This window comes from Globicephala melas, chromosome 8 (genome assembly GCF_963455315.2).
Source record: "Globicephala melas chromosome 8, mGloMel1.2, whole genome shotgun sequence".
NCBI classification, from domain to species: domain Eukaryota; kingdom Metazoa; phylum Chordata; class Mammalia; order Artiodactyla; family Delphinidae; genus Globicephala; species Globicephala melas.
The window spans coordinates 51,562,206-51,585,480 of record NC_083321.1 but is presented as its reverse complement, the minus strand read 5'-3'; the positions used below and the strand labels follow the sequence as shown (position 1 = coordinate 51,585,480).

At 39.0% G+C, this 23,275-nt stretch overlaps 2 protein-coding genes across 2 annotated transcripts in view; both read left to right on the top strand.

Moving 5' to 3' along the window:
• PGM2L1 (phosphoglucomutase 2 like 1) overlaps positions 1-6,664 on the top strand; it is a 70,955-nt gene extending 64,291 nt beyond the window's left edge. Inside the window, exon 14 of the mRNA XM_030836104.2 lies at positions 720-6,664. Within this exon, the coding sequence (XP_030691964.1) occupies positions 720-822 (103 nt within the window). The 3' untranslated portion in view covers positions 823-6,664. The remainder of the gene's footprint in view (positions 1-719) is intronic.
• Positions 6,665-13,947: 7,283 nt separating this feature from the next.
• Positions 13,948-23,275, top strand: part of P4HA3 (prolyl 4-hydroxylase subunit alpha 3) — a 129,730-nt gene continuing 120,402 nt past the window's right edge. Inside the window, exon 1 of the mRNA XM_060303681.1 lies at positions 13,948-14,008. The gene's annotated coding sequence lies outside the window, so the exon portion shown is untranslated. The remainder of the gene's footprint in view (positions 14,009-23,275) is intronic.

Sequence of the window (23,275 nt, the reverse complement as noted above, 5' to 3'; positions counted from 1 at the left end):
CTTTTTAAACTTTCATAAGTAGTATCTCCTATAAGGTTGTCATTGATCAATATGTATTTGGGAAGGAGATTTTTTTTGGAATTGCCTTCAGAGCCCAAGTTACATTATTTACTGTTTCCCTAATCTTTGTGTTTAGGAGCAGATTTTATTTCCTTTGGGGGAAAAAAATGACCTCCTGAAGTCATTCAGAGCAGAGTGTGAAGTAAAACATATTGAATAATGCTATCTTTGGTTAAGAATGAAGGTTGATTATTAAAGTAAAAAAAATTGATTTGTTGTGTAGCTTGTAAAATGACTGTGAAGGCAGTTTTAAAGAGGCATTCCTAGAAATGTTCTGGGCAGTGGCACCTCTTCAGGTGATAACTTTGAAGGGAATACTTGCTATTTTATAAACATCTCATTTTTTTAGTCATATCTCAGGAAGCCATTTTATCTTAATACCTGATATTGGTGTTCTAAGCCATTAAGTTATCTGATTCAGGAGAAATCTTTAGATATACTATAACTCATCCATGTTTCATGTACCAAGGAACTCCTTTTAATGCAGTTCAATTTCAGTTTGTGATAATGGTGTTTTCTGTGTGTGTGATTCCCCTCTTCCCACCTTTGGTCTCGATTTGTTTTGTTTTGTTTTAACTGAGGGAATTTCTCTTTCGTTTACCAGTTGTTTTAAGGCTATGAAAATAAAGAACTTCAAAACTCTTAACCTTTTTCCTCAGTGACACTGCCTTACTAGAAGAGGAATTGAAGAAACTCATTGAAGCTTTGATTGAGAATTTTCTTGAGCCCAGGAAAAATGGACTGACCTGGCGTTCTGTGTAGTGTTCACCAGTACGTCATTGCTTTGCACTGGCCCATGGAACAGAACAACCAAGAACTTCATGCATTGAACTCGAGTTAGCATTCTCTCTCTGTCTCATCTGGCCGAGTTATCTTTTTCCTTTTACTTTCTTTCTTTTTGGTTGGCTGACTAAACAAACTGTATACATTTGAAATGAAATGGTCTGGAGAGAAATGATTCAAATTTTTTCATAATCTTGAACAAAAGTCATTACATTAAAAATTATGGTAACACGTCGTTCTTCCTTCAACAGAAACAAAACAATACAAATGAGTTTTCTTAGTAAAGTGTGATTAAGCTTAGTTCCATATTCTTGTAATTGTGTATAGCACTTTTTTTTTTAAGGCAGATAAATGCTATATAATTGTAGAATTAGTTAAGGAAATTAATCCATAGAATTGGCAAGAAAATGGCACTGTTCCCAGTATACTGTGGAAAAGTGTCATTGTTACATCACAGGTATTAACTTACAAATTAGAGTATTTGAAATGAGGTATTTAGCATTTCTAGCTTAGAACAGATGTTACAATATGTGGTTTCAGCACCTTTGTTTCAGGTGCTCTTGGTGCAGTGTAAATTTATTGTATGTATTTAAAATTCTGACATTTACCGAACATAAAACAGTAGTGGCAACATTCCTAGTGGCTTGGTTCTTGTCAAATTTCTCAGTGCCTTCTCAGGGCATGGTTTGAATTGAAATAGTGTTCTTGCATTGAATATAATTTAATCAGTTAATTTGCAGACAGTTAAAGAAAATCTTCCAAACTATATAGGTGCTTCCCCTCTATATCAAATAGGTTTGTTGATTTAAAAGTGTTATGAATGTAGGTAAAAATCTCAATAAAAGCAGGCTCAGTGTAACTGTAGTTAAGGATCTTCATGTTAGAATTATGTCAGTTATCACAACCTCTAAGTAAAGAAAAATATCCAAACTAAGAAAGGAGCTGTGAATTTATTTAAAAGCCTAACCTTTAAACTACATTTTTACAAGTATATTTATTTCTTTATCACATGAAGTGATGCTCATTTTACTAAGAAATAAAACATCCAGATTTTAGATCTTATGAAACACTAAAATTACATGTTTTAAAACTAAAGTCCAGGACTTCCCTGGTGGTGCAGTGGCTAAGAATCCACCTGCCAATGCAGGGGACACGGGTTTGAGCCCTGGTCCGGGAAGATCCCACATGCCGCAGAGCAACTAAGCCCGTGTGTCACAACTACTGAGCCTGTGCTCTAGAGCACACGAGGCACAACTAATGACGCCCGCATGCCTAGAGCCTGTGCTCCACAACAAGAGAAGCCACCGCAATGAGAAGCCCACGCACCACAACGAAGAGTAGCCCCCGCTCACCACAACTACAGAAAGCCTGTGCGCAGCAACAAAGACCCAACACAGCCATAAATAAATAAATAAATAAATAAATAAATAAATAAATAAATAAAACTAAAGTCCAATTTATCCTAATATCTTGTTGACTTCTGTAGAATTTCTGATCGCAAGAATACTATTTATCTTTTTTAGTGTGGAAAAAAAATTTTTTTGGAAGGTCATTTTTAGTTGATTCTGCATCTTCTAGAAGAGTTAACAGAGAAGTGTTGTTTAATCTTCTTAAAGTGTATCCTATCCTATATAGCTCACAGAGTACTTAGTACATGTGGTATAGTTAAGAGGTAACAATAATGAGGCCTTGGATGTATGTAATTATACTAAACAAATTGCCTATGGGCGATAACTAGTATGAGAGAATTTATTTCCTAAATAATAATAATAATATAAAATTTGAACTGAATAGAATATTTATTAAATCATGGTTTGGTTTATTGCAGCTAACATTTGGTTGAATCCAGATAATCCAGATGTGAGTTTCAAATTATTGTATTGGCACTATTGTTAATTTGTTCCTTCCTTACTTTCTTGTAGCTGAGTCTTGTGTGACTGTAGATAATAGAGCTAAATGTAGAGCACTATTTCTGAATGAGTTTGTTTTCAGAGGCTTTGCACTAAAGACGAAATGTGTAGAATTTTTTGCTTTATTTGCTTTTGGGAATGTAGACTGTAATTTAGGAAATGGCCTATAATCTACAAAGTGGTATGAACAATGCTACATATATATATATATATATATATGAAAAATATGTATATTGGGTTTTAGTATCTGTGTTTCAGTGACTGAAGAACAAAGTTGAGCTAAAATGATACAATAGCTCATTCATAATCACTAAAGTCGTGTCATACTGTCATTCTATTATAAATAGAACAGTTTTGAGTGCTTTAATATAATGCAACACTTGAGTCATCTTAATCAAGGTGAAAAGTCATTAAGGCTTGGATTCTTATCTCAAAAATTTAAAAATCCAAAGTTAAAATTAACAAAATTTTACAAATGTTCCTGAAGTGTATAGATTGAGGGAATTATTTGATTCTAGCCAAGCTCTCGAGTCTGTCTAAGCATATTTAACAAGAACTTGACATAGTGGGTGTACACTTGCCTAACAGAATAAATTCAGTAGCCCCAGCCAACCAAGGGAAACAGAAGTACTGGCCGGTAGGTCTCAGCCTTAGGATCTACATTGTTTATCTTTTTGTTTATGAATAATATCATGGAAATGAATGCATTCTCATTGAGTGTGTAAATCAAAACTGGTATTTTCTAGAGCTTTGGGGAAAAGGAAAGAATTAATGGGGCAAGATCAAAGCACTGGAAATAAACAGTAGAAATAACAATAGAAAGGTCAGTAAGGTGGCACAGGAAATGCTTCGTGTGAAGGGCAAACTTATCACCCGAAAAGTGGGGAGTGAACTGGCTGTGGGCAAGTTGTTTACTTGTGTTTACTTGTTATTATGATGAGCAGATAGTGATGCTTTTGTTTTCCTTTATTAGTGACCACTAAAAAGAGACCAGGGAGGCCTTTGAGGAGGTGAGAAAAAGTACCTCTCTTACTGATTCAGTTCCTGCTAGGATGTTGTATTTTAGGATCATATGGGAACTGGGGAGGGGAGGATATAGCAGAAATAAAAAGGAATGAAATATAGACTGGGAAATAAGATCCATGAGAAAAAGTTCAAAGGATTAAGATCATTTAACTGTGGAGGGGAGAGAGCTGTTGAGATAGTTTAATAACTCTTGAGTTATTAATTGAATCGTTTATTGAAGAACTCAAAGTAGGAAGTTTGATAATATGACAAACTGTTCTCCATCTCCATCAAGGACAGAATAATAGGAAATAAGGATTTTTTTTTAATAAAATTAAACATTTTAAAATTAAAGGGGTATACTAAATGGCTTTTTAAGGTTCCTTCCAATACTGTTTTTTTTTTAAATCTCAGGTTGGAACAAAGATGATGTCATAAAGAGCACTGAAAATAACATTTCAGTTTCACTGCATACCTAGAAGAATTTAGCTCACAAGATAGTTTTTGTGTATGTTGAATAGTAGATGCATGAGTGCAGTCTTTATTCATTGTATAAAGACCTGCTTAATTTAACCTGCAAATTAAGTGAGACGTGAACACAATTTTGTTCATCTTGAAGAATGTATAGCATTATAGGATAGTTGAGAGGTTTGTTTTAAATATAAATTATTGTTATTTGGATGTTGTAACTTCAGCAGACAGAAGGTTCTAAGAGGTTGGATGCTTTGGAATATCTTTATATAGGGAATAGACTTCCAATTTCTTAAGCAAGTTGCTTCTGGAATTGATGCAACAAAGATATTAGCTGGAGTTTAATGGAGAAATGTTCTACAAACTGCTGCTATTGGTATTTCTCTTAGATGTTTTCCACTGATGTTTGTGATGCTTGAAAAATCCAAATTCTGCTTGGATAAATTTGTTTTATGCTTTTTTCTCTCTACCTCCCTCTTTCCCTAGGTGCCCTCCCACATTTTGTTACTGTGAAAAGCTGTTGTCCTATTACCTCACTGATAAGTGATCTTAACTGTATTCGTTCAGAATGCTTTAAACTTATTCCTAAGCTGTTTTTGTTTATGGACTTTGGGTTATTTTGTTATTATTGTGAAAATATTTAAGACATTGTAAGAAGTAATTTTAAATCTATTGCATAACCTTTTTTGGTTTTCTGGATACTACTATATATTAATTTATTATGGCCTTTTACAATTCACTTGTTTTCTGAAATTGCTCTAGAAACTGAGGAAGAAAGAGTCATACTAACCTAAATGAATGGTCAACTGATCTAGCATTCTATTTCAGGTTTCCTTGTACTTTGGGCACCCAAAGCACAAGATCCGAGATAATCTTTTTTCACATTTGTCCCTCAAAGCATCTTACCCTAAGCCATAAGAAGACTAAGTGGCAAGAAGAGAGTCTCTCATTGTCTGACTCTTTACACAGCCTGATTTTACTCCCAGTTTGAAACAAAGTTAGTGTTTACCATTGGTTACTTTAAATATTCACCATACTGTTATATTCATTAAGACATCTGTTCGTTAATTCACGATTGTGTACTTAAAAAAGAGAACATAGAAGAATGAGTAAAGTGACCAAGATAAGGGCAAAGTGACATATCTAAAGTTTGCTTCTCAAATTTTTCCACCAGCATAATCCTCAAGCAGAGGAGCATGAATGTGTAGGGGAAGGGGCCTGAGAGCAAAATCAGAAGCAGCCTGCCACTCAGGAAATTTCGTGTTCTCTCTTAAAAATGTAAGTGAATTTTGCATTCTCCATAATAAAACTGTTTTAGTATAAAAATGATTCCTTCAGTCTTCATGGAAACTGGTGCTGCCAGAAAGAGGCACCGTGTTTATCACATGGGCTCTCAGTTTTCTCCCCCCCACCCCCGCCCTCAGTTGCTGCATATCCCTGGGGGTACCGCACTGACTCTAGTGTGAGAAATATAAACATAACGCATACCAAGGATATTCCCTTTAGAAGCTGACTTTTGAAAGTATTCATGCCAAATTGAAGTGACCTGAAACAGTTATGTTACCACTGAACCTTGTAATATAGTCAGAGGTGTTGGCCAGTTTGTTCTGTTTAATTCTTTGGCATTCCTGGACTAAGAAGGGGCACCTGACTATCAGCTCCCTGAGAGCAAGCATCATGGTTTATTATTTTTTCATCTCCACACCACCTAGTGTAGTACCTGTTGTAGAGTACTTAATGGGTGACAGTAGGAATTATGGGATTTTATTTTAAAGAAACAAATAGTTTAGGAAACAATCGAAAACGTTCATTTTCTGATTCAGCTTTTAAAACAATTCTCAGTACTGAAGTTTGTTAAGCACGCACACCCTTAAATACCGTTTCTTCGGAGAGAGAAGAGCATATTCCTATTTCGAAATTGTATGTAAGGCCTAGTGTTTTACACTCAAAGCAAGATGTTGGCCAAGAAGGCTAAGAAAGTGTCTGTGTAGACTTAATATCATTAGTATTAGTGCCATTATGAGCCTGCTAGGGCTGCTTTCCAAGTGAGTCACAACTAATTTGATACTGTTTGGTATATTTTTGTTCAGTGTTATGATTCATCATATATCTTACAGGAACCACTCAAACAAGAGTTGCATCTGTATATGATGAGGCCTTGTGTTATAGGCTAAAACAAACTCTTTGTATACATCATTGAATATGCCAGATAAAATATATGCAGTTAAGAATTATTTATTTTTTTGTGTAGCGGTAGTTCAGAATTGTGCCCTTGTTTTAATAGTTTCTGTCAACATCTCGTTTTTCCTTGCAAAAACACCAGGGTGTATCATAAGTACTGCCTATGAGAATTTGCATTTAAGTATTTGTGTGTGTGGTTTTCGTGTGGTTTTAGCCAAATGAAGTGTTATCAGTAATAAACAGGTCTCTTCATAGGCATGAGTTTCTGTGTAATTTTTATTATCTTAGATACTGTGTAGTTTATAAAGTTGGCTATCCAAACTGAACACATTCTTGATGTATATACATGGCATACCCTAGAAGCAACTTTGACCCTAAATGAATATTACAGCTCATTACTCAGTAAATATTTCTTGATTGGTTCATCAGCAGTCCCAGAAGAAAGGACTAACATTAAAGTTCTTTCCACCTTATTTTTCTCCATCTCTCCTTCAGTTGACCTAATTTTTCTGCCCATGTTAGCATCAGCTAACATAATAAAAAGTTGAAGGTTTGGAAATCTCTCAAAGAAGTAACTATATAGCTGTGATAAAGTGGTGGTCATGGAATTAGTTTCCAGGGTTGTTAGGACCCTGTAGTGCTGGTCTCCACTGCCTGCCTTCCTCTGATCAGGCTTAAAGGTAAGATGAGTGAGAGTAACATTCTACAAGGTCATTTTATCACCTTCTGCATGGAATGTTCTGGGAACCATGCTAATCCCATCCCTCCCACTTCTTCCATTTTATTGTTGTTCATAGCACATAAACAGTATAACAAATAAATTTAAGTAGTAGTATTACCTGACTCCATAGTCTCCATGAGTGTAGCTTTTTCACTACTTTACCACTGCCTAGAACAGTGCATGGCACCATAGTAGGTTCTCAGTAAATGTTTATTGAATGGATGAACCCATCTCATGTTTCTGCCTGCAGCAGAAAAGCACTAAATTCTGCACTGATTCTGCATACGCACAGAGTTGCACATGATGAGAAATATGCAGCAGTGATACCACCAGCTTTAGAGATTTATAAACCCATTAATCAACATCTCATTCAGGCAACACCTACTTCTTGCTGCCTCTGGGTCATCTCTACCCATGTCCTCCTGAGATCTCGAGCTCAGCATTTTCTTCCTGCTTTCCTGGCCCCGTATCTTCCTGGTTTGAAATCTCCAAGTCGTCTTTGATTTCTCCTGCCACTGGATATGTGCTATTTGACAAGTTCTTTAAATTTAACAGTCTCTGAAGGTAAGGGCAAGGCCATTGATCTGAGACCCACCTAAAACAGGGACCAAGAAGCTAATCCCACCTAAAATAATAATAGAACTGTTATCCCCAAGGGAGAAGAGTTCATGTGTATATAAATGGAGATGTCTTGGAGGAGGGATTATAATAAAAATGTTTATTCCCCATTCTACCTCCCTGTCTTCCCCAAACTAGCACTTCCTCATTCCTATAGTGATATGACCATTCTCCTGTTTATTTCCCTCTCTTTACCTCTGGTTCTAATCATTAAATGGTCCAGTATTGCATGTAATTTGCTTAAATTAATTCTTTGACCTTTATCCCTCTGCTTCATTCATTCATTTTATAAATATTTATTGACCTGGAAATATGTAGGAACCAAGAGCACTGCAGAAGGCTAAGAAATAGGAAAAAGGACACAGCAACCAGGTTACTGCTGGAACAGCCTGTTCGGGACACTGTTCCCACCGCCCTCACACCACCAGATCACCTTTATCTTTTCCTGAAGTCTTTGGATTCAAAGTACCTGGAGAGAAGTCCCAGTGGGCTGGACTTTTGTCACATGCCTGCCTCCTAGCTGAAACTAGAGCCTGATAAGGGAGAGATTTGACCCCCTCACCTTCCTTCTGAATGGTAGCAGGAGACAGGGCACTGCAGTTACCCTTCCATCAAGACAGTGAGAGGAAGTTAATTGACCAATTGGAAATTGTGGTGCAGACAAAAGGTGACAAACATCCGCTACAGTGCCAGAGGGAGTGCTGGAGAAGAAGCAAAAGCTCGGCAAAGGAAGAGGGGGGACATCTTAAGCGCAGAAGACAGCACGAGTGTGCAGAGAACCATGAGTAGTTCGGTCTTGTGACACTGGGAGTAGGGATGAGAGTGGAGAAGTGGGAGAGGGCCCTGTGTGCTGCGCTGCTGCAGAGCTTGGACTTCAATCAGCAGGTAATGAGTCACAGGAAGGTTTAAGCAGAAAGTCTCCAAGAGAGGATGGTGGGGATGGGGGAGGTATGAGAGAATCCACCACTGGAAAGAATCTTAAAGGTCATCTTATCCAATCTCATCATTTTCTGCAATATGGCTACCAAATGAGGATATATATTTGAACCTCTCCAGTGACAACTTGGCAAGACAAGTTGTTCCCTTTGAAAGAAAGGCCAGTAGAGAGTTCTTTATTGTGCTCAGCTGAAATCTGCCTCCTGAAGCTTCTACTCTTTGGCTGCACTTGGAAACTCAATGTTATACAAAAATCCATTTCCTTGTCACTCAAAGACTTTTCCCCTCAGTCTAAATATGCATAATTCAGCAACCGTTCCTTGTGTTACCTGTTTTTTTTTTTAACATCTTTATTGGAGTATAATTGCTTTACAATGGTGTGTTAGTTTCTGCTTTATAACAAAGTGAATCATTTATACATATACATACATCCCCATATCTCTTCCCTCTTGCGTCTCCCTCCCTCCCACCCTTCCTATCCCACCCCTCTAGGTGGTCACAAAGCACTGAGCTGATCTCCCTGTGCTATGCAGCTGATTCCCACTAGCTATCTATTTTACGTTTGGTAGTGTATATATGTCCATGCCACTCTCTCACTTTGTGCCAGCTTACCCTTCCCCCTTCCCATATCCTCAAGTCCATTCTCTAGTAGGTCTGTGTCTTTATTCCTGTCTTACCCCTAGGTTCTTCATGACATTTTTTTTTCTTAAATTCCATATATATGTGTTAGCATACGGTGTTTGTTTTTCTCTTTCTGACTTATTTCACTCTGTATGACAGACTCTAGGTCCATCCACCTCACTACAAATAACTCAATTTCATTTCCTTTTATGGCTGAGTAATATTCCATTGTATATATGTGCCACATCTTCTTTATCCATTCATCTGTTGATGGACACTTAGGTTGCTTCCATGTCCTGGCTATTGTAAATAGAGCTGCAATGAACATTGTGGTACATGTCTCTTTTTGAATTATGGTTTTCTCAGGGTATATGCCCAGTAGTGGCATTGCTTGCTGGGTCATATGGTAGTTTTATTTTTAGTTTTTTAAGGAACCTCCATACTGTTCTCCATAGTGGCTGTATCAATTAACATTCCCACCAACAGTGCAAGAGGGTTCCCTTTTCTCTACACCCTCTCCAGCATTTATTGTTTGTAGATTTTTTGATGATGGCCATTCTGACCGGTGTGTGACCTATTTTTTAGATCCTACTCACCTTCCTGATCACCCCATGGACAATTTTCAAAGAGCTGGGTCCAAAATTAATATAATACCAGGAGAGGTGGAGTGGAAGCCAACCTGAGGCTAAATCAGGAAAGCTGGAGTGGGGCAGGGGTGGAAGAGATTTATTCTCAGGTGAGCAGGGAGCAAGGGCAGAAAAAACTAAAACAGTAACTGGATCAGAGTTTTTTCCAATTGTTTGCCATTCCCACATATGCATGCTTCCCCTGGTGGATAGGGATCCGTGTCACGTGAAACAAACTCAGAACCTCTGCCCTGGAAGGAACCCAAATTCAATGCAAGCATCTCTCTTTACAGTGAGGAAAGCCTGAGGGTCAGGTTGGAGATCCACTTTGAGTCTACAGAGTGGATTTCTGCAGAACCCAACTCATCTTCTTCCCAATCTGCTGCTTTCTCCCCCATGACCTGGTTAAAATTCATTCAGTGAAATTGAACTATTTATAATGAGGTGGATAGACCTAGAGTCTGTCATACAGAGTGAAGTAAGTCAGAAAGAGAAAGACAAATACCGTATGCTAACACATATATATGGAATTTAAGGGAAAAAAATGTCATGGAGAACCTAGGGGTAAGACAGGAATAAAGACACAGACCTACTAGAGAATGGACTTGAGGATATGGGGAGGGGGAAGGGTAAGCTCTGACAAAGAGAGGCATGGACATATATACACTACCACACGTAAGGTAGATAGCAGCCGCATAGCACAGGGAGATCAGCTCGGTGCTTTGTGACTGCCTGGAGGGGTGGGATAGGGAGGGTGGGAGGGAGGGAGACGCAAGAGGGAGGAGATACGGGAACATATGTATATGTATAACTGATTCACTTTGTTATAAAGCAGAAACTAACACACCATTGTAAAGCAATTATACTCCAATAAAGATGTAAAAAAAAAAAAATTCATTCAGTGAATCTTAGTCTTCAGCCATAAGGAGTCCTCCCTCCTTGTAATCAGGAGTAAACTAAGGTCCAGAGAAGAGAAGTGATCCCCTGAGTCACAAAGCAGTTCAGGGGCAAACCTGGGACTAATACTCAGGTCTCCTGACTGGTAGTCCCTTTCTCCTTCTGTACAAATATTTAGTAACCTACCAGGAGCAGGACAGTGAATAAAAAGTTGGTAAGGTGTAACCCACATCTTTAAGAAGAAAAAAACAATTAGGATGCAATAGAAGTGCAGTAGTAGAGGTAAACAGAACGGTGCAGGAATAGAGGGGCATCTGTGCTGGATCCAGGAAGGGCTCTAAAGAATCGCTGGGGCTAGAGTGGAGCCTTGAAGGAAGAGCAGGAGCTTGTCAGGTAGAGAAAAGAGAACAGACCTTGCAGACACAGGAGACAGCAAAAAGAACGCAGGAAGAAGCATCCTGCGGAGGCTAGATAATAGGTTTCTGATCTCAGCCAACGGCATTTCCGATTTTACGCACTTTTTTTGGGTGAAATGCCCGAAGTTCCAACTATCACTCTGAAGCTGACGACTACAGGTCTATGTTTTTAGGCTAGACCTTCCTTCCAAGCTTCAGAGCCACACAACAGTTTTCAAGTCATCTCTACCTGGATGTCCCACAGCACTTCCAACTTAAGTTGTCCAGGCCTAAGCTTTTTTTCTCACACCTGACTACCCACCCCCCACCCCACCCCCGGTGCCAGTAAGCTCGCTCCTTCTCCTCTATGGACTGTCTCCATGCGTCGTCGTTCATTATTTCTTCTCCCTCCCCACCCCTCCCCCACACTGAAATAAGCACCTGGAGCTGCCAATCTTACTTCCTAATGCATGAAAACCCCTTACTGTAACAGGATGGAGGTGAGGATTTTTTTTTCAATTGAAACTGAATAAAATATGGAGTCATATGATTACTAGGGTAATGGAGCCAGCCTGAAGTTCTGGAAGTTTGGTTGTACCACCCAGATCCATCTAGCCTTTCTAAGCCAGCCTAAGACATGGCTTAGAAACAATTCCTGGTTCTAAGGCTGTTTGGGACTTAGGAATGGCAGCAAGAATTCTGGAACTTGCCTGGTTAGTTGACATGCATTCAGTCAGCTTATGTGGGGAGATTGGCTCAGTAGGAAACTGGGAACCCTGGGACCCCTTTCTCTACTTTCCAGTTTCCAGAGTTGGGGCTGTCTTGTCGTTTACCCACTGAGCCTCGCCTTCACTTCCAATAACTCTAGCCCAGCCAGGATTTGAGATCCAGCTGTAGTTGTCAACTGAATTCAGTTATTGTGGAGTCTTGTTGTACAGTATCTATAAGACTCCCCCTTTCTCTTCTTTACCTTGTAGTAGTTAAGAACACACGTTCTAATTTCAGAGCGCCCAGTTTCAAAAACCCCCTTTCTATCAGTTACTAGCTATGAGACCTTGAGCAATGTGAAAGCCAGCCTCCAAGAGGGCCCCCAATAATCCCTGCCTGGCAGAAGTCATGGCATCCTACTTCCAAGATTAGGTTATAAAAGCCTCTTTCTCTTACATCTCGGTACTCTTTCTTGGATCATTTGCTCTGGGTGAAGCCAGCTGCCATGTCATGAGCAGCCCTATGGAGAGGCACACGTGTGAGCTTGGAAGCCCTGACCATTCCTGTGGAATAGGAGTATGGGTGCTGCTTAACTGGTGGCTCTGGCTCCGTGTCTCAGTGAGATTGCAATCAAGATGTCAGCTGTGGTTGCAGTCATGCGAGGTTTAGGATCAGCTGGGGCTGGAGGATCCGCTTCCCAGATAGCTCACTCACATGGCAGGAAGCCTCAGTGCCTCACCACATGGCCCTCTCCATAGGGTTGCTTGAGGGTCCTCACCACAAAGCAGCTGGCTTCCTCCAGAGTGAGTGATCCAAAGAGAGAGCAAGGCACAAGCCACAGTGTCTTTTATGACTTAGCCTCGGAAGTGACACACTGTCATTTCTGCAAAATTCTGTGGTTATACAGATCAATCCTGATACAGTTTGTGAGGGAATACACAGGAGGTGGGGATCATGAGGGCCATCTTGGAGACCGGCTATCACAGACAGAAAGATGAAATGACCAATTTTGAACATGCTATGTTTGAGACACCTGAGAGACATCCAAGTGTAGATGACAAATAGGCAATTGGAAATATGAGTCTGGAGCTCAGAAGAGAGGTCTAAGCTAGAGATCTAAATTTAGAAATTTTCAACATATTTAAAGCCACGGACACGAATATGATCACCTAATGACAGTATGGAGAGGAGAGCCTTTGCCTTTTGGAACTTCCACATTTACTCTTTTTATATTAAATTTAAAGTTATAATTTAATCTAATTTTGCATGATAAAGTCTTTAAAATAAATAAAATTAGAAAGATAACAGCAAATACCCATTTACCCACCACCTAGAACAATAAATGTCAATACTCTTTCTCATTTGTCTCATATATTTTCCTTTCCTATAAAACCCCTACCCAATCCAATTCCCTGCCTTGACTCCTATATTGGTTAGATGTCTTTCAATTGGTTAGTTTTGCTGAATAATAAACTACACCCCCAAAGGACTTGGTAGTTTAAACCAGTATTTATATAGCTCACAATTCTGCAAATCAAGAAGCTGTGCTGAGCTCAGCTGAGTTGTTCTTTTGGTCTAAGCTAGGTTCATTTCATGGGTTGAAGTCAGCTACCAAGTTGTCTGGGAGCTGGATGGCCTCTGCGGGGATGGCTCCTCTCTGCTCCATGTGGTCTCTTGTCTTCCAGCAGGCTAGGTCAGGTCTGTTCACGTGCGTGGCAGGACAGGATTTCAAGAAAAAGAACTGAAACATGCTTTTGAGGCATCTTGAGACTTAAGCATGCCTCTGCTTCATTCCATTGGCCAAAAATGTCACAAGGCCACTTCAGATTTAAGGGATGGAGAAATAGTCTCCATCTTTCGATGAGAGGAACTGCAGTGTCACAACTCAAAGGGTATGGATTCAGGGAGGACTGAAGGATTGTGACTGTTTTTATAATCTACCACAGTATATATACGCTCTAATTATTCACATTCCTCCCACAGGCAAAATGTGCTTACCTCCATTCCAGAACCCCCAAAAGTCTCTTGCAATTATGTCATCAGGCTCAAAGTCTAGGATCTTATCATCTATATCAGGTTTGTAAATGACTTGATAAATGTTGTTCTTTCTGACCTTGATATCTATGAATTTAAAAGATAAGTTATTTGCCTCCCATACACATAGTATGCAATGAGGCAGACAGGATAACATCAATAGACATGACATTTCCATTCAAGAAGGAGAAGCATGAAAGGTACATAGACATCCTTAAACAGAGCAATCTTGGACTCCAGGTAGATGAAGGTTGTCAGGTCCCCTATCCTGGGAGAGGGAATATTCCTTGCTCAGGCCTAAATTCTACTCCCTGGGAGTAGTCCTCTAGTCTATTGATCTCTGCTTCTTTGCTCTGCTCTCTGAACTATCCTTTCTCTATCAGCTTCCTTGGCTACTTCTGACAAAGTGGCTCATATTGGCAGCTGAGTGGCAATTTGAATTATTTCAGTCCCTTTTAGTCCTGGCTGGTGACACTTTCACATGTGTGACTCATTTAAAAATTTTGTGGGTTTTCTATGTATCTGATTATAGTCTACCCCATACTCCAAATGACACATACACAATCATTTTGTTTGTTTGTTTGTTTTTTTCACAATCGTTTTTGAGACATCTCTCTCAATTTTATCAGTGCTATTTTGGAATTAGATATCTGTGGATATTGCTCTTAAGATTCCAAGAAGTCTTTTTGTCTAGGAGTCTACTAGACATCACTTTAATTCTCTCAAAGTTCTTTATAAAGTGTGTTACAGCCACACCTTAGATGTGATTCACATCTCCAGGCTATAGTTCCTTGTAAAAATTCTTTGCTGGCTAGAGAGCCTCAAGATGAAGAAAGTTTTATTTTTAACATAGTAAGTCCTGCCCCTCTCTATTCTCTCTAAATTCATGTTTCAAGCAGGCCAGTCTTTTCTTTAGCTCATACCTCTCTTCCTGTTATAAAGTTCTCATACCCAGCTGGAAGAACCCAACTGACACTTTCAACATTCTGCTTAGAAATCTCCTTAGTCAAACCAAAAATTTTTGAGTATTTTTCCTCCACATTCCAAGTTACCATAGGCAACAGTTTTGCCAATTGTTTTGCCACTGTAAGACACAGATTACCATTTTTCCAGCTTCCGGTCACAATTTCCTCACCATTTTCCGAGACTTCACTGTTTGCTTGCCATTTTTCCAGTCTCCACCCATCCCTGATCCCAAAGCCAATGCCATGAATTTGGGGGTTTTTGTTAAAGGTAGCATTTCAGACACCAATTTCTGTAACAACTTTTACTGCAAAACAAACTACACACAACTTAGTGGCTTAAAACAGCAAGTATTTATATATATCACAGTTCTGCAGTTTGGCAATTTGGACTGAGGTCAGTAGGCTGGTTCTTCTGGTCTTAGCTGGGTTCACGTATAGGTGGAGGCCAGCTGCCAAGTCGCCTAGGTGCTGGCTAGTTCAGGATGGCCTTGGCTGGGTCGGCCGAGCTCTGCCTCACGTAGCTCCCATGTTCCCGCAGGCGAGCCCAGGCTTGCTCACATGGGTGCCCGTGCAGGGTTCCCAAAGAGTGGGCCAAAGCATGCAAGTGTCCTTGTGCTCAAAACTGGCACACTGTCCCTTTTGTTGCATTTTATTGGCTAAAGAACGGAATAAGGCCTTCCCAGATTCAAGGGGAGGGGAAATTGACTCCACTTTTTTTTGTGTGTGTGTGGCTGTTTTGGGTCTTTGCTGCTGCGTGCGGGTTTTCTCTAGTTGCGGGGAGCAGGGCCTACTCTTCGTTGTGGTGCGGGGGCTTCTCATTGTGGTTGCTTCTCTTGTTGCGGAGCACGGGCTCTGGCATGTAGGCTTCAGTAGTTGTGGCACGTGGGATCAGTAGTTGTGGCTCACAGGCTCTAGAGCACAAGCTCAATAGTTGTGGTGCACCGGCTTAGTTGCTCTGCGGCATATGGTATCGTCCTGGACCGGGCTATATACATTGTTGCTAAGTAAACAGCGTTTGACAAGAATTGTGGATTTGAGTTAGCTTCTAAGTTCCACCAGGGGGCGCGATAGGAATGCCTCAGGTTTCTAAAAAAAAGCAAGTAGTCTTTCCAAGGAAATATGATTTTCAAAGGTGGTGGTTGCTGTTTTATGTTTTAATAAACTACCTATTCTTTCCATTTGAAAGAGCTGTAACTGAGCCATCTGTGAGTTTGAGGACTGAAGTAACACGTGTTGGTGTCCATTTTATACCTGTAGTGGTTCCTCAACTTGGAATCACAAGAGCTTTCAAAAACATGATTTAATTTATCTCCCACACCAACTGTTGGAAGCCAGGATAGGGGTTGTTATTATTAATTCCATCTTAAAAGATGATAACTCTTAACAGTCAAGAGGTGAAGTAATTTTCCCAAGGAATCACAGCTGGTAAATACCTAAGAATCTGTCTTCCAAATTCAAATGTATTCATTCACTAGAAATAGTGTATATTGAGCTCACAGCTCTGTAAAAGATGATAGAGATACAAAGGCATGCCCTCCAAATTTAATGTCTTAGAAGAAAAGACTGTCAAAGCTGGAGGGAACTTTGGAAATCACCAAATTAAATTAAATGTGCATAAGCATCTCCTCAAGAGCCTGTTAAAAATGCAGATTCCTGGACTTTGCCTCCTTGTCCCCTACATTTTGATTCAGTGAGTCTGGTAGGGCTATGGACACTGAATTTTTCATAAGCACATCCACTCTTCCCCCTATAATTCTGATGCAGGTGTACTGTGGACCACAGTTTTAGAAACATCAATCCATTTGTTTAATCCTTTCATAATACAGAGGAGAATAAAACTGAGAAGTGAGAAGTGAGTATCCCAGAAACTCTTCTTGGGTATTGGAAGGAGGCTGAGCCAGGAGCTGGTGATGAGCAACACCAAGTAATGATGCAGTGGAAAGAGTACTCAGCCGAGAGCTGGTTTCAATTTCAGGCTTTACCATCTTGTTGTTGAATCACTAACTTCAATGAGCTATAGTTTTCCCAACCATAAAATGCAAAACAATACATACCTTATAGGCTTATTGTGAGAATAAAGGAGATAAATATTAGAAAAGACTTGGCAGAGGACTGGCACATAGAGGACCCTCAATAAAGAGATTGATGAGTGGGATTATTTTGAACGTTCCTTTTGCTCTATTTATTCTCTTTAAATGAGTACCTACTATTGCCTGACACTCTGCTAAGCTCAGTCCAGCCTATATGAAACTTATGATCTGGTAGAGCAGATTGACATGAATTATAGAAATAAGGAATTATAATTGTAATAAATCCTACCAAGGGAAAATATAGGGGGTGTTTTGAATATTATGGGGATTTGAACCTAATCTGCAGACAGATAAAAGATCCTTGAGGAAATGACTCAAAGGGTGAGTAGGGCTGAGTCAGAAATTACTCATGAATCAGGAAAGAGCTTGGCAGGAGCAAGAAATGAAAAGGCCAAAGGCCAGTGTGGCTGGTGTGGAGTGAGCAGGGAAGAGGGGCATGACATGAAGCTGCTGCTGTTGATTATTTATGGAAAAGCCTTTCTCTCCTCTGCCTTGATATTTATTTGAAAATCGTGATCTTTTCCTTGACCCTTTTATTTCTACTTCAATTTTCTATTTTTGCACTAAAAAACCTAATAGTAACATTTCTTCAAAGCTAACATGCATTTTTTAGTTTTTAACATTCAGAAATAGAAGTTGTCTAATAACACAGGTCAAAAAATAAACAAACAAGAAAACCTTGCTGAGTACCAAACAGGAACATAAGTTGAGCCTCACAAACTTAGCTTTCTTGGAAAATATCTATTCTATTGTCACACAATTATTTGTACTTGTAGCATAATTTAGTTAAAATTTAGTTTGGTTTTGGCTGAACTTGGAACTCTGTTGTTAGAGTGACTTCAAAAATTCCTCTCTGATGCAGAATTAAAACACAATATAAAAGTGTAGGAAATTCTGGTTGTGGGATGATGTCTTGCCCCCTGAATGCATCTATAAAACCTAGACAGAATCCATGGAACAGGCAATTGAGGACTATGAAAAGTAAACGATAGCAGTTAGATTGAGGGGAAAGGCCAGAATTTGAAGCACCACTGAACTGGCAGTGAGTTTCCTCTTTTTGATCCTCAGCAGCCTTAAACCTGTAAGTGGGCTCCGGGTTGAGTACTGAGAAAACAGCAGGGGAAGCCCTCTAACTCTGGCTCAAGAAGAGGGAAAGAGGACTCTCACATTGAGGTTTGGGGGTGGGGGGGTAACATCCAACCTTTTTTGTCTTTTGTTCTCTGTCCTCCTGCACCCCTCCCTCCAGGCAATCCCGCAGTGGTGGCCACAATGGCAGTGGTGGCAGTGAGTGCCTATGGCCACCTAAAACTTCAATTTATCTTACGTATTACATCTACGTACACTGAAACCGTATCAAATAATGCTGTAATTTTTGCTTTCAACAATCCCAGTAGTAGGGAAAACCCCCACTGATTTTTTTTTCTACCTCTATCCTCCTGCCACTTGGCCCGAGATACATGCAATCATGAAAAGGACACAGCAGAGAGGAGTAACTGAACCCCCAGGTTTTTGGCCAAAAGACTGAAAAGTGGGTTCAGAAGACTGGAAAGTATCAGAGAAATCACAGAGAGGGAGGAGTTCAGGAGAGCAACCCCATAATTTTTGACCTCACCCCTGAACTGTGCAGGCATGGATCTGATGCTAAATAGCATACCATACACCTGAGTACTGAGGTATACAATAGACCACTGTCCAGATCTAGGACTGGCCATTGGGTGGCATACAACTGGGACAGATCTGAATAGCATTGCACAAGCTTTGAAAACTGAACTGACATTGGAACCACAACCACAGAGGCAGGTCAGTACTTCTGACTCAAACTGGATGAGCTGTATGCTAAAACGAAAAATATTACTATTATCCATAAGATTTAAACAAGATCTAGACATTTAAAACATAACATTCAAAAAGTCCAGTATTTAGTCCTACTCAGCATACAAAGAATCAGGAAAATCTCAATTAGTATGAGAAAAGGCAATCAACAAATGTCAAGGAGAAGATGATGCAAATGTTGAAATTGTTGAAGATTGTTATAAAATGCTCCAAGAAGTAAGGGTGAATACTCTTGAAGTGAATGGAAAGGTAGAAAGTATCAAGAAAGAAGAGATATAAAGAGAAATCTAATGAAAGTATAATAACCAAACTAAAAAACTCACTGATGAACTCAATAGCAGAATAGACATGACAGAGGAAAGAGTCAGTGAACTTGAAGATAAATTCATTAAAATTATCTAATCTGAACAACAGAGAAAAAAAGATTTAAAAAAAAAATGCCCACAGCCAACATCGTTCTCAGGGGTGAACAACTGAAACTATTTCCTCTAAGATCAGGAATGAGACAAGGTTGTCCACTCTCACCACTGTTATTCAACATAGTTTTTGAATTTATAGCCACAGCAATCAGAGAAGAAAAAGAAATAAAAAGAATCCAGATTGGAAAAGAAGAAGTAAAGTTGTCACTGTTTGCAGATGACATGATGCGATACATAGGGAATCCTAAAGATGCTACCAGAAAACTACTAGAGCTAATCAACAAATCTGGTAAAGTAACAGGATACAAAACTAATGCACAGAAATCTCTTGCATTCCTATACACTAATGATGAAAAATCTGAAAGAGAAATTAAGGAAACACTCCCGTTTACCATTGCAACAAAAAGAATAAAATACCTAGGAATAAACCTACCTAAGGAGACAAAAGACCTCTATGCAGAAAACTCTAAGACACTGATGAAAGAAATTAAAGATGATACAAACAGATGGAGAGATATACCATGTTCTTGGATTGGAAGAATCAACATTGTGAAAATGACTATACTACCCAAAGAAATCTACAGATTCAGTGCAATCCCTATCAAACTACCAATGGCATTTTCCACAGAACTAGAACAAAAAATTTCACAATTTGTATGGAGACACAAAAGACCCTGAATAGACAAAGCAATCTTGAGAAAGAAAAACAGAGCTGGAGGAATCAGGCTCCCAGACTATACTACAAAGCTACAGTCATCAAGACAGTATGGTACTGGCACAAAAACAGAAATATAGGTCAATGGAACAGGATAGAAAGCCCAGAGATAAACCCACGCACATATGGTCACCTCATCTTTGATAAAGGAGGCAAGAATATACAATGGAGAAAAGACAGCCTCTTCAATAAGTGTGCTGGGAAAACTGGACAACTACATGTAAAAGAATGAAATTAGAACACTCCCTAACACCATACACAAAAATAAACTCAAAATGGATTAAATATAAGGCCAGACACTATAAAACTCTTAGAGGAAAACATAGGCAGAACTCTATGACATAAATCACAGCAAGATCCTTTTTGACCCACCTCCTAGAGAAATGGAAATAAAAACAAAAATAAACACATGGGACCTAATGAAACTTCAAAGCTTTTGCACAGCAAAGGAAACCATAAACAAGACCAAAAGACAACCCTCAGAATGGGAGAAAATATTTGCAAATGAAGCAACTGACAAATTAATCTCCAAAATTTACATGCAGCTCAATATCAAAAAATCAAACAACCCAATCCAAAAATGGGCAGAAGACCTAAATAGACATTTCTCCAAAGAAGATATACAGATTGCCAACAAACACATGAAAGGATGCCCAACATCACTAATCATTAGACAAATGCAAATCAAAACTACAATGAGGTATCACCTCACACCAGTCAGAATGGCCATCATCAAAAAATCTACAAACAATAAATGCTGGAGAGGGTGTAGAGAAAAGGGAACCCTCTTGCACTGTTGGTGGGAATGTAAATTGATACAGCCACTATGAAGAACAGTATGGAGGTTCCTTAAAAAACTAAAACTAGAACTACCATACGACCCAGCAATCCCACTGCTCGGCATATACCCTGAGAAAACCATAATTCAAAAAGAGTCATGTACCACAATGTTCATTGCAGCTCTATTTACAATAGCCAGGACATGGAAGCAACCTAAGTGTCCATCGACAGATGAGTGGTTAAAGAAGATGTGGCACATATATACAATGGAATATTACTCAGCCATAAAAAGAAATGAAATTGAACTATCTGTAATGAGGTGGATGGACCTAGAGTCTATCATATAGAGTGAAGTTAAGTCAGAAAGAGAAAAACAAATACTGTATGCTAACACATATATATGGGATCTCAAAAAAAAAAAATGGTTCTGAAGAACCTAGGGGCAGAACAGGAATAAAGACGTAGATGTAGAGAATGGACTTGAGGACACAGGGAAGGGGAAGGGGAAGCTGGGACAAAGTGAGAGAGTGGCATGGACATATATACACTACCAAATGTAAAATAGATAGCTAGTGGGAAGCAGCTGCATAGCACAGGGAGATCAGCTCCATGCTTTGTGACCATCTAGAGGGGTGGGATAGGGAGGATGGGAGTGAGACACAAGAGGGAGGAGATATGGGGATATAGATATGTATAGCTGATTCACTTTGTTTATAAAGCAGAAACTAACACACCATTGTAAAGCAATTATACTCCAATAAAGATGTTTAAAAAATTCAAAAATAAAATAAAAATAACAACAAAAAAAGTGAACAGAGCCTTAATGATCTGTGAGCCAGTACCTAATTTATCTCATCAGAATTCCAGAAGAGTTTCAAAAAGAAATATTTGAAGAAATAATATATGAATATTTCCTAGATTTGAAAAGACATAAACCAAGAACCAAGAAGAAGTTCAGTGAAGCACAAATAGCAAGGTGAACCCAGCAACACATGAACAAGATTTAACCCAGAATCCAAGGTTGGTTTAACAAAGAAAAATCAATCATTATGGGACTTCCCTGGCAGTGCAGTGGCTAAGACTCCGCACTCCCAATGCAGAGGGCCTGGGTTCGATCCCTGATCCAGGAACTAGATCCCACATGCATGCCGCAACTAAGAGTTCACTTGCCACAACTAAGGAGCCTGCTTGCCGCAACTAAGGAGCCCGCCTGACGCAACTAAGACCCAATGCAACCAAATAAATAAGTAAATAAATATTAAAAATCAATCATTATAACACATAATATTAAGACAAAAAAGGATAAAAACCACATGATCATCTCAATAGACGCAGAAAATGTACTTGACAGATAAAAACACTTAAAAAATTAGGAACAGAAGAGATCTTCCTCAACCTAGTTAAAGCATTGACAAACGCACAGCTAACATCATACTTAATGGTGAAAGACTGAAAGCTTTCCACCCAGGATCTGGAACAAGACAATGATATCCTCTCTTGTCACTTCAATATTACACTGGAAGTTCTAGCAAAGTAAATTAGGGAAAAAAAAAAAGAAAGAAAAAACATCCAGATTCAAATGGAGGAAGTAAACTCTCTCCATTTTCCAATGTTTTAATCTTCTATATATAACATTATAAGGAATAAACAAAAAACACGATTAGACATAATAAGCAATTTCAGTAAGGTTACAGGAAACAAGATCAATATACAAAAATCAACTGAATTTCTATATACTAACAATGAACAATCTAAAAATGAAATTAAGAAAATTCCATTTATTATAGTATCAAAAGTGAAACCATTTATATGAATTGCCCATAACAGGTAAATCCATATAGATGGAAAATAGATTGGTGGTTGTCACATGGGAGGCGGATGGAGAGTGGCAGCTAATGGGCGTAGGGTTTTTTTTGGGGGGGGGAGTGCAAGAAAATATTAGTGGTGATGGTTGCACAACCTTGTGAACATAGTAAAAATGAATGAATTGTACACTTTAAAAATGTGGATTTTATAGTTTGTAAATTATATCTCATTTTTTAAAAGAAAAAATACTTAAGAAAAGTTTAGCAGAGTTATATATAATTACGTAGTTCTGTCTGCTGAAAGGACCTGAGAGCAGAGACACTACAGTTGCAATGAGCATACTTAGCACCCAGATCTTAGTTTCTGAATACAAGGAACCAGGGCTCATGGGGGAAATGCTTGATTCCAGGACAGGAGCAGGGAAAGTACATGGCGATTTGGAATACCTTGGAAGTAACAAATTATGGAAGTGCTCAAGGAATGAAGGGGACATATCAAAAGGACACAGGAGCCAGATTGAAGAGGCTACCATTGACCAACTCTAGGGCAATATGAGGTTCAAAATAAGCAAAGTAATGAATTATAATTCATTCAGTAAAATTCATGAGCCCATACTGATGTAAAATAAATGAATAAGTAAATAAATGGGGCATCTCAGGATCCTTAATCACACCTGCAAAATTCCCTTTGCTATGTGAGGC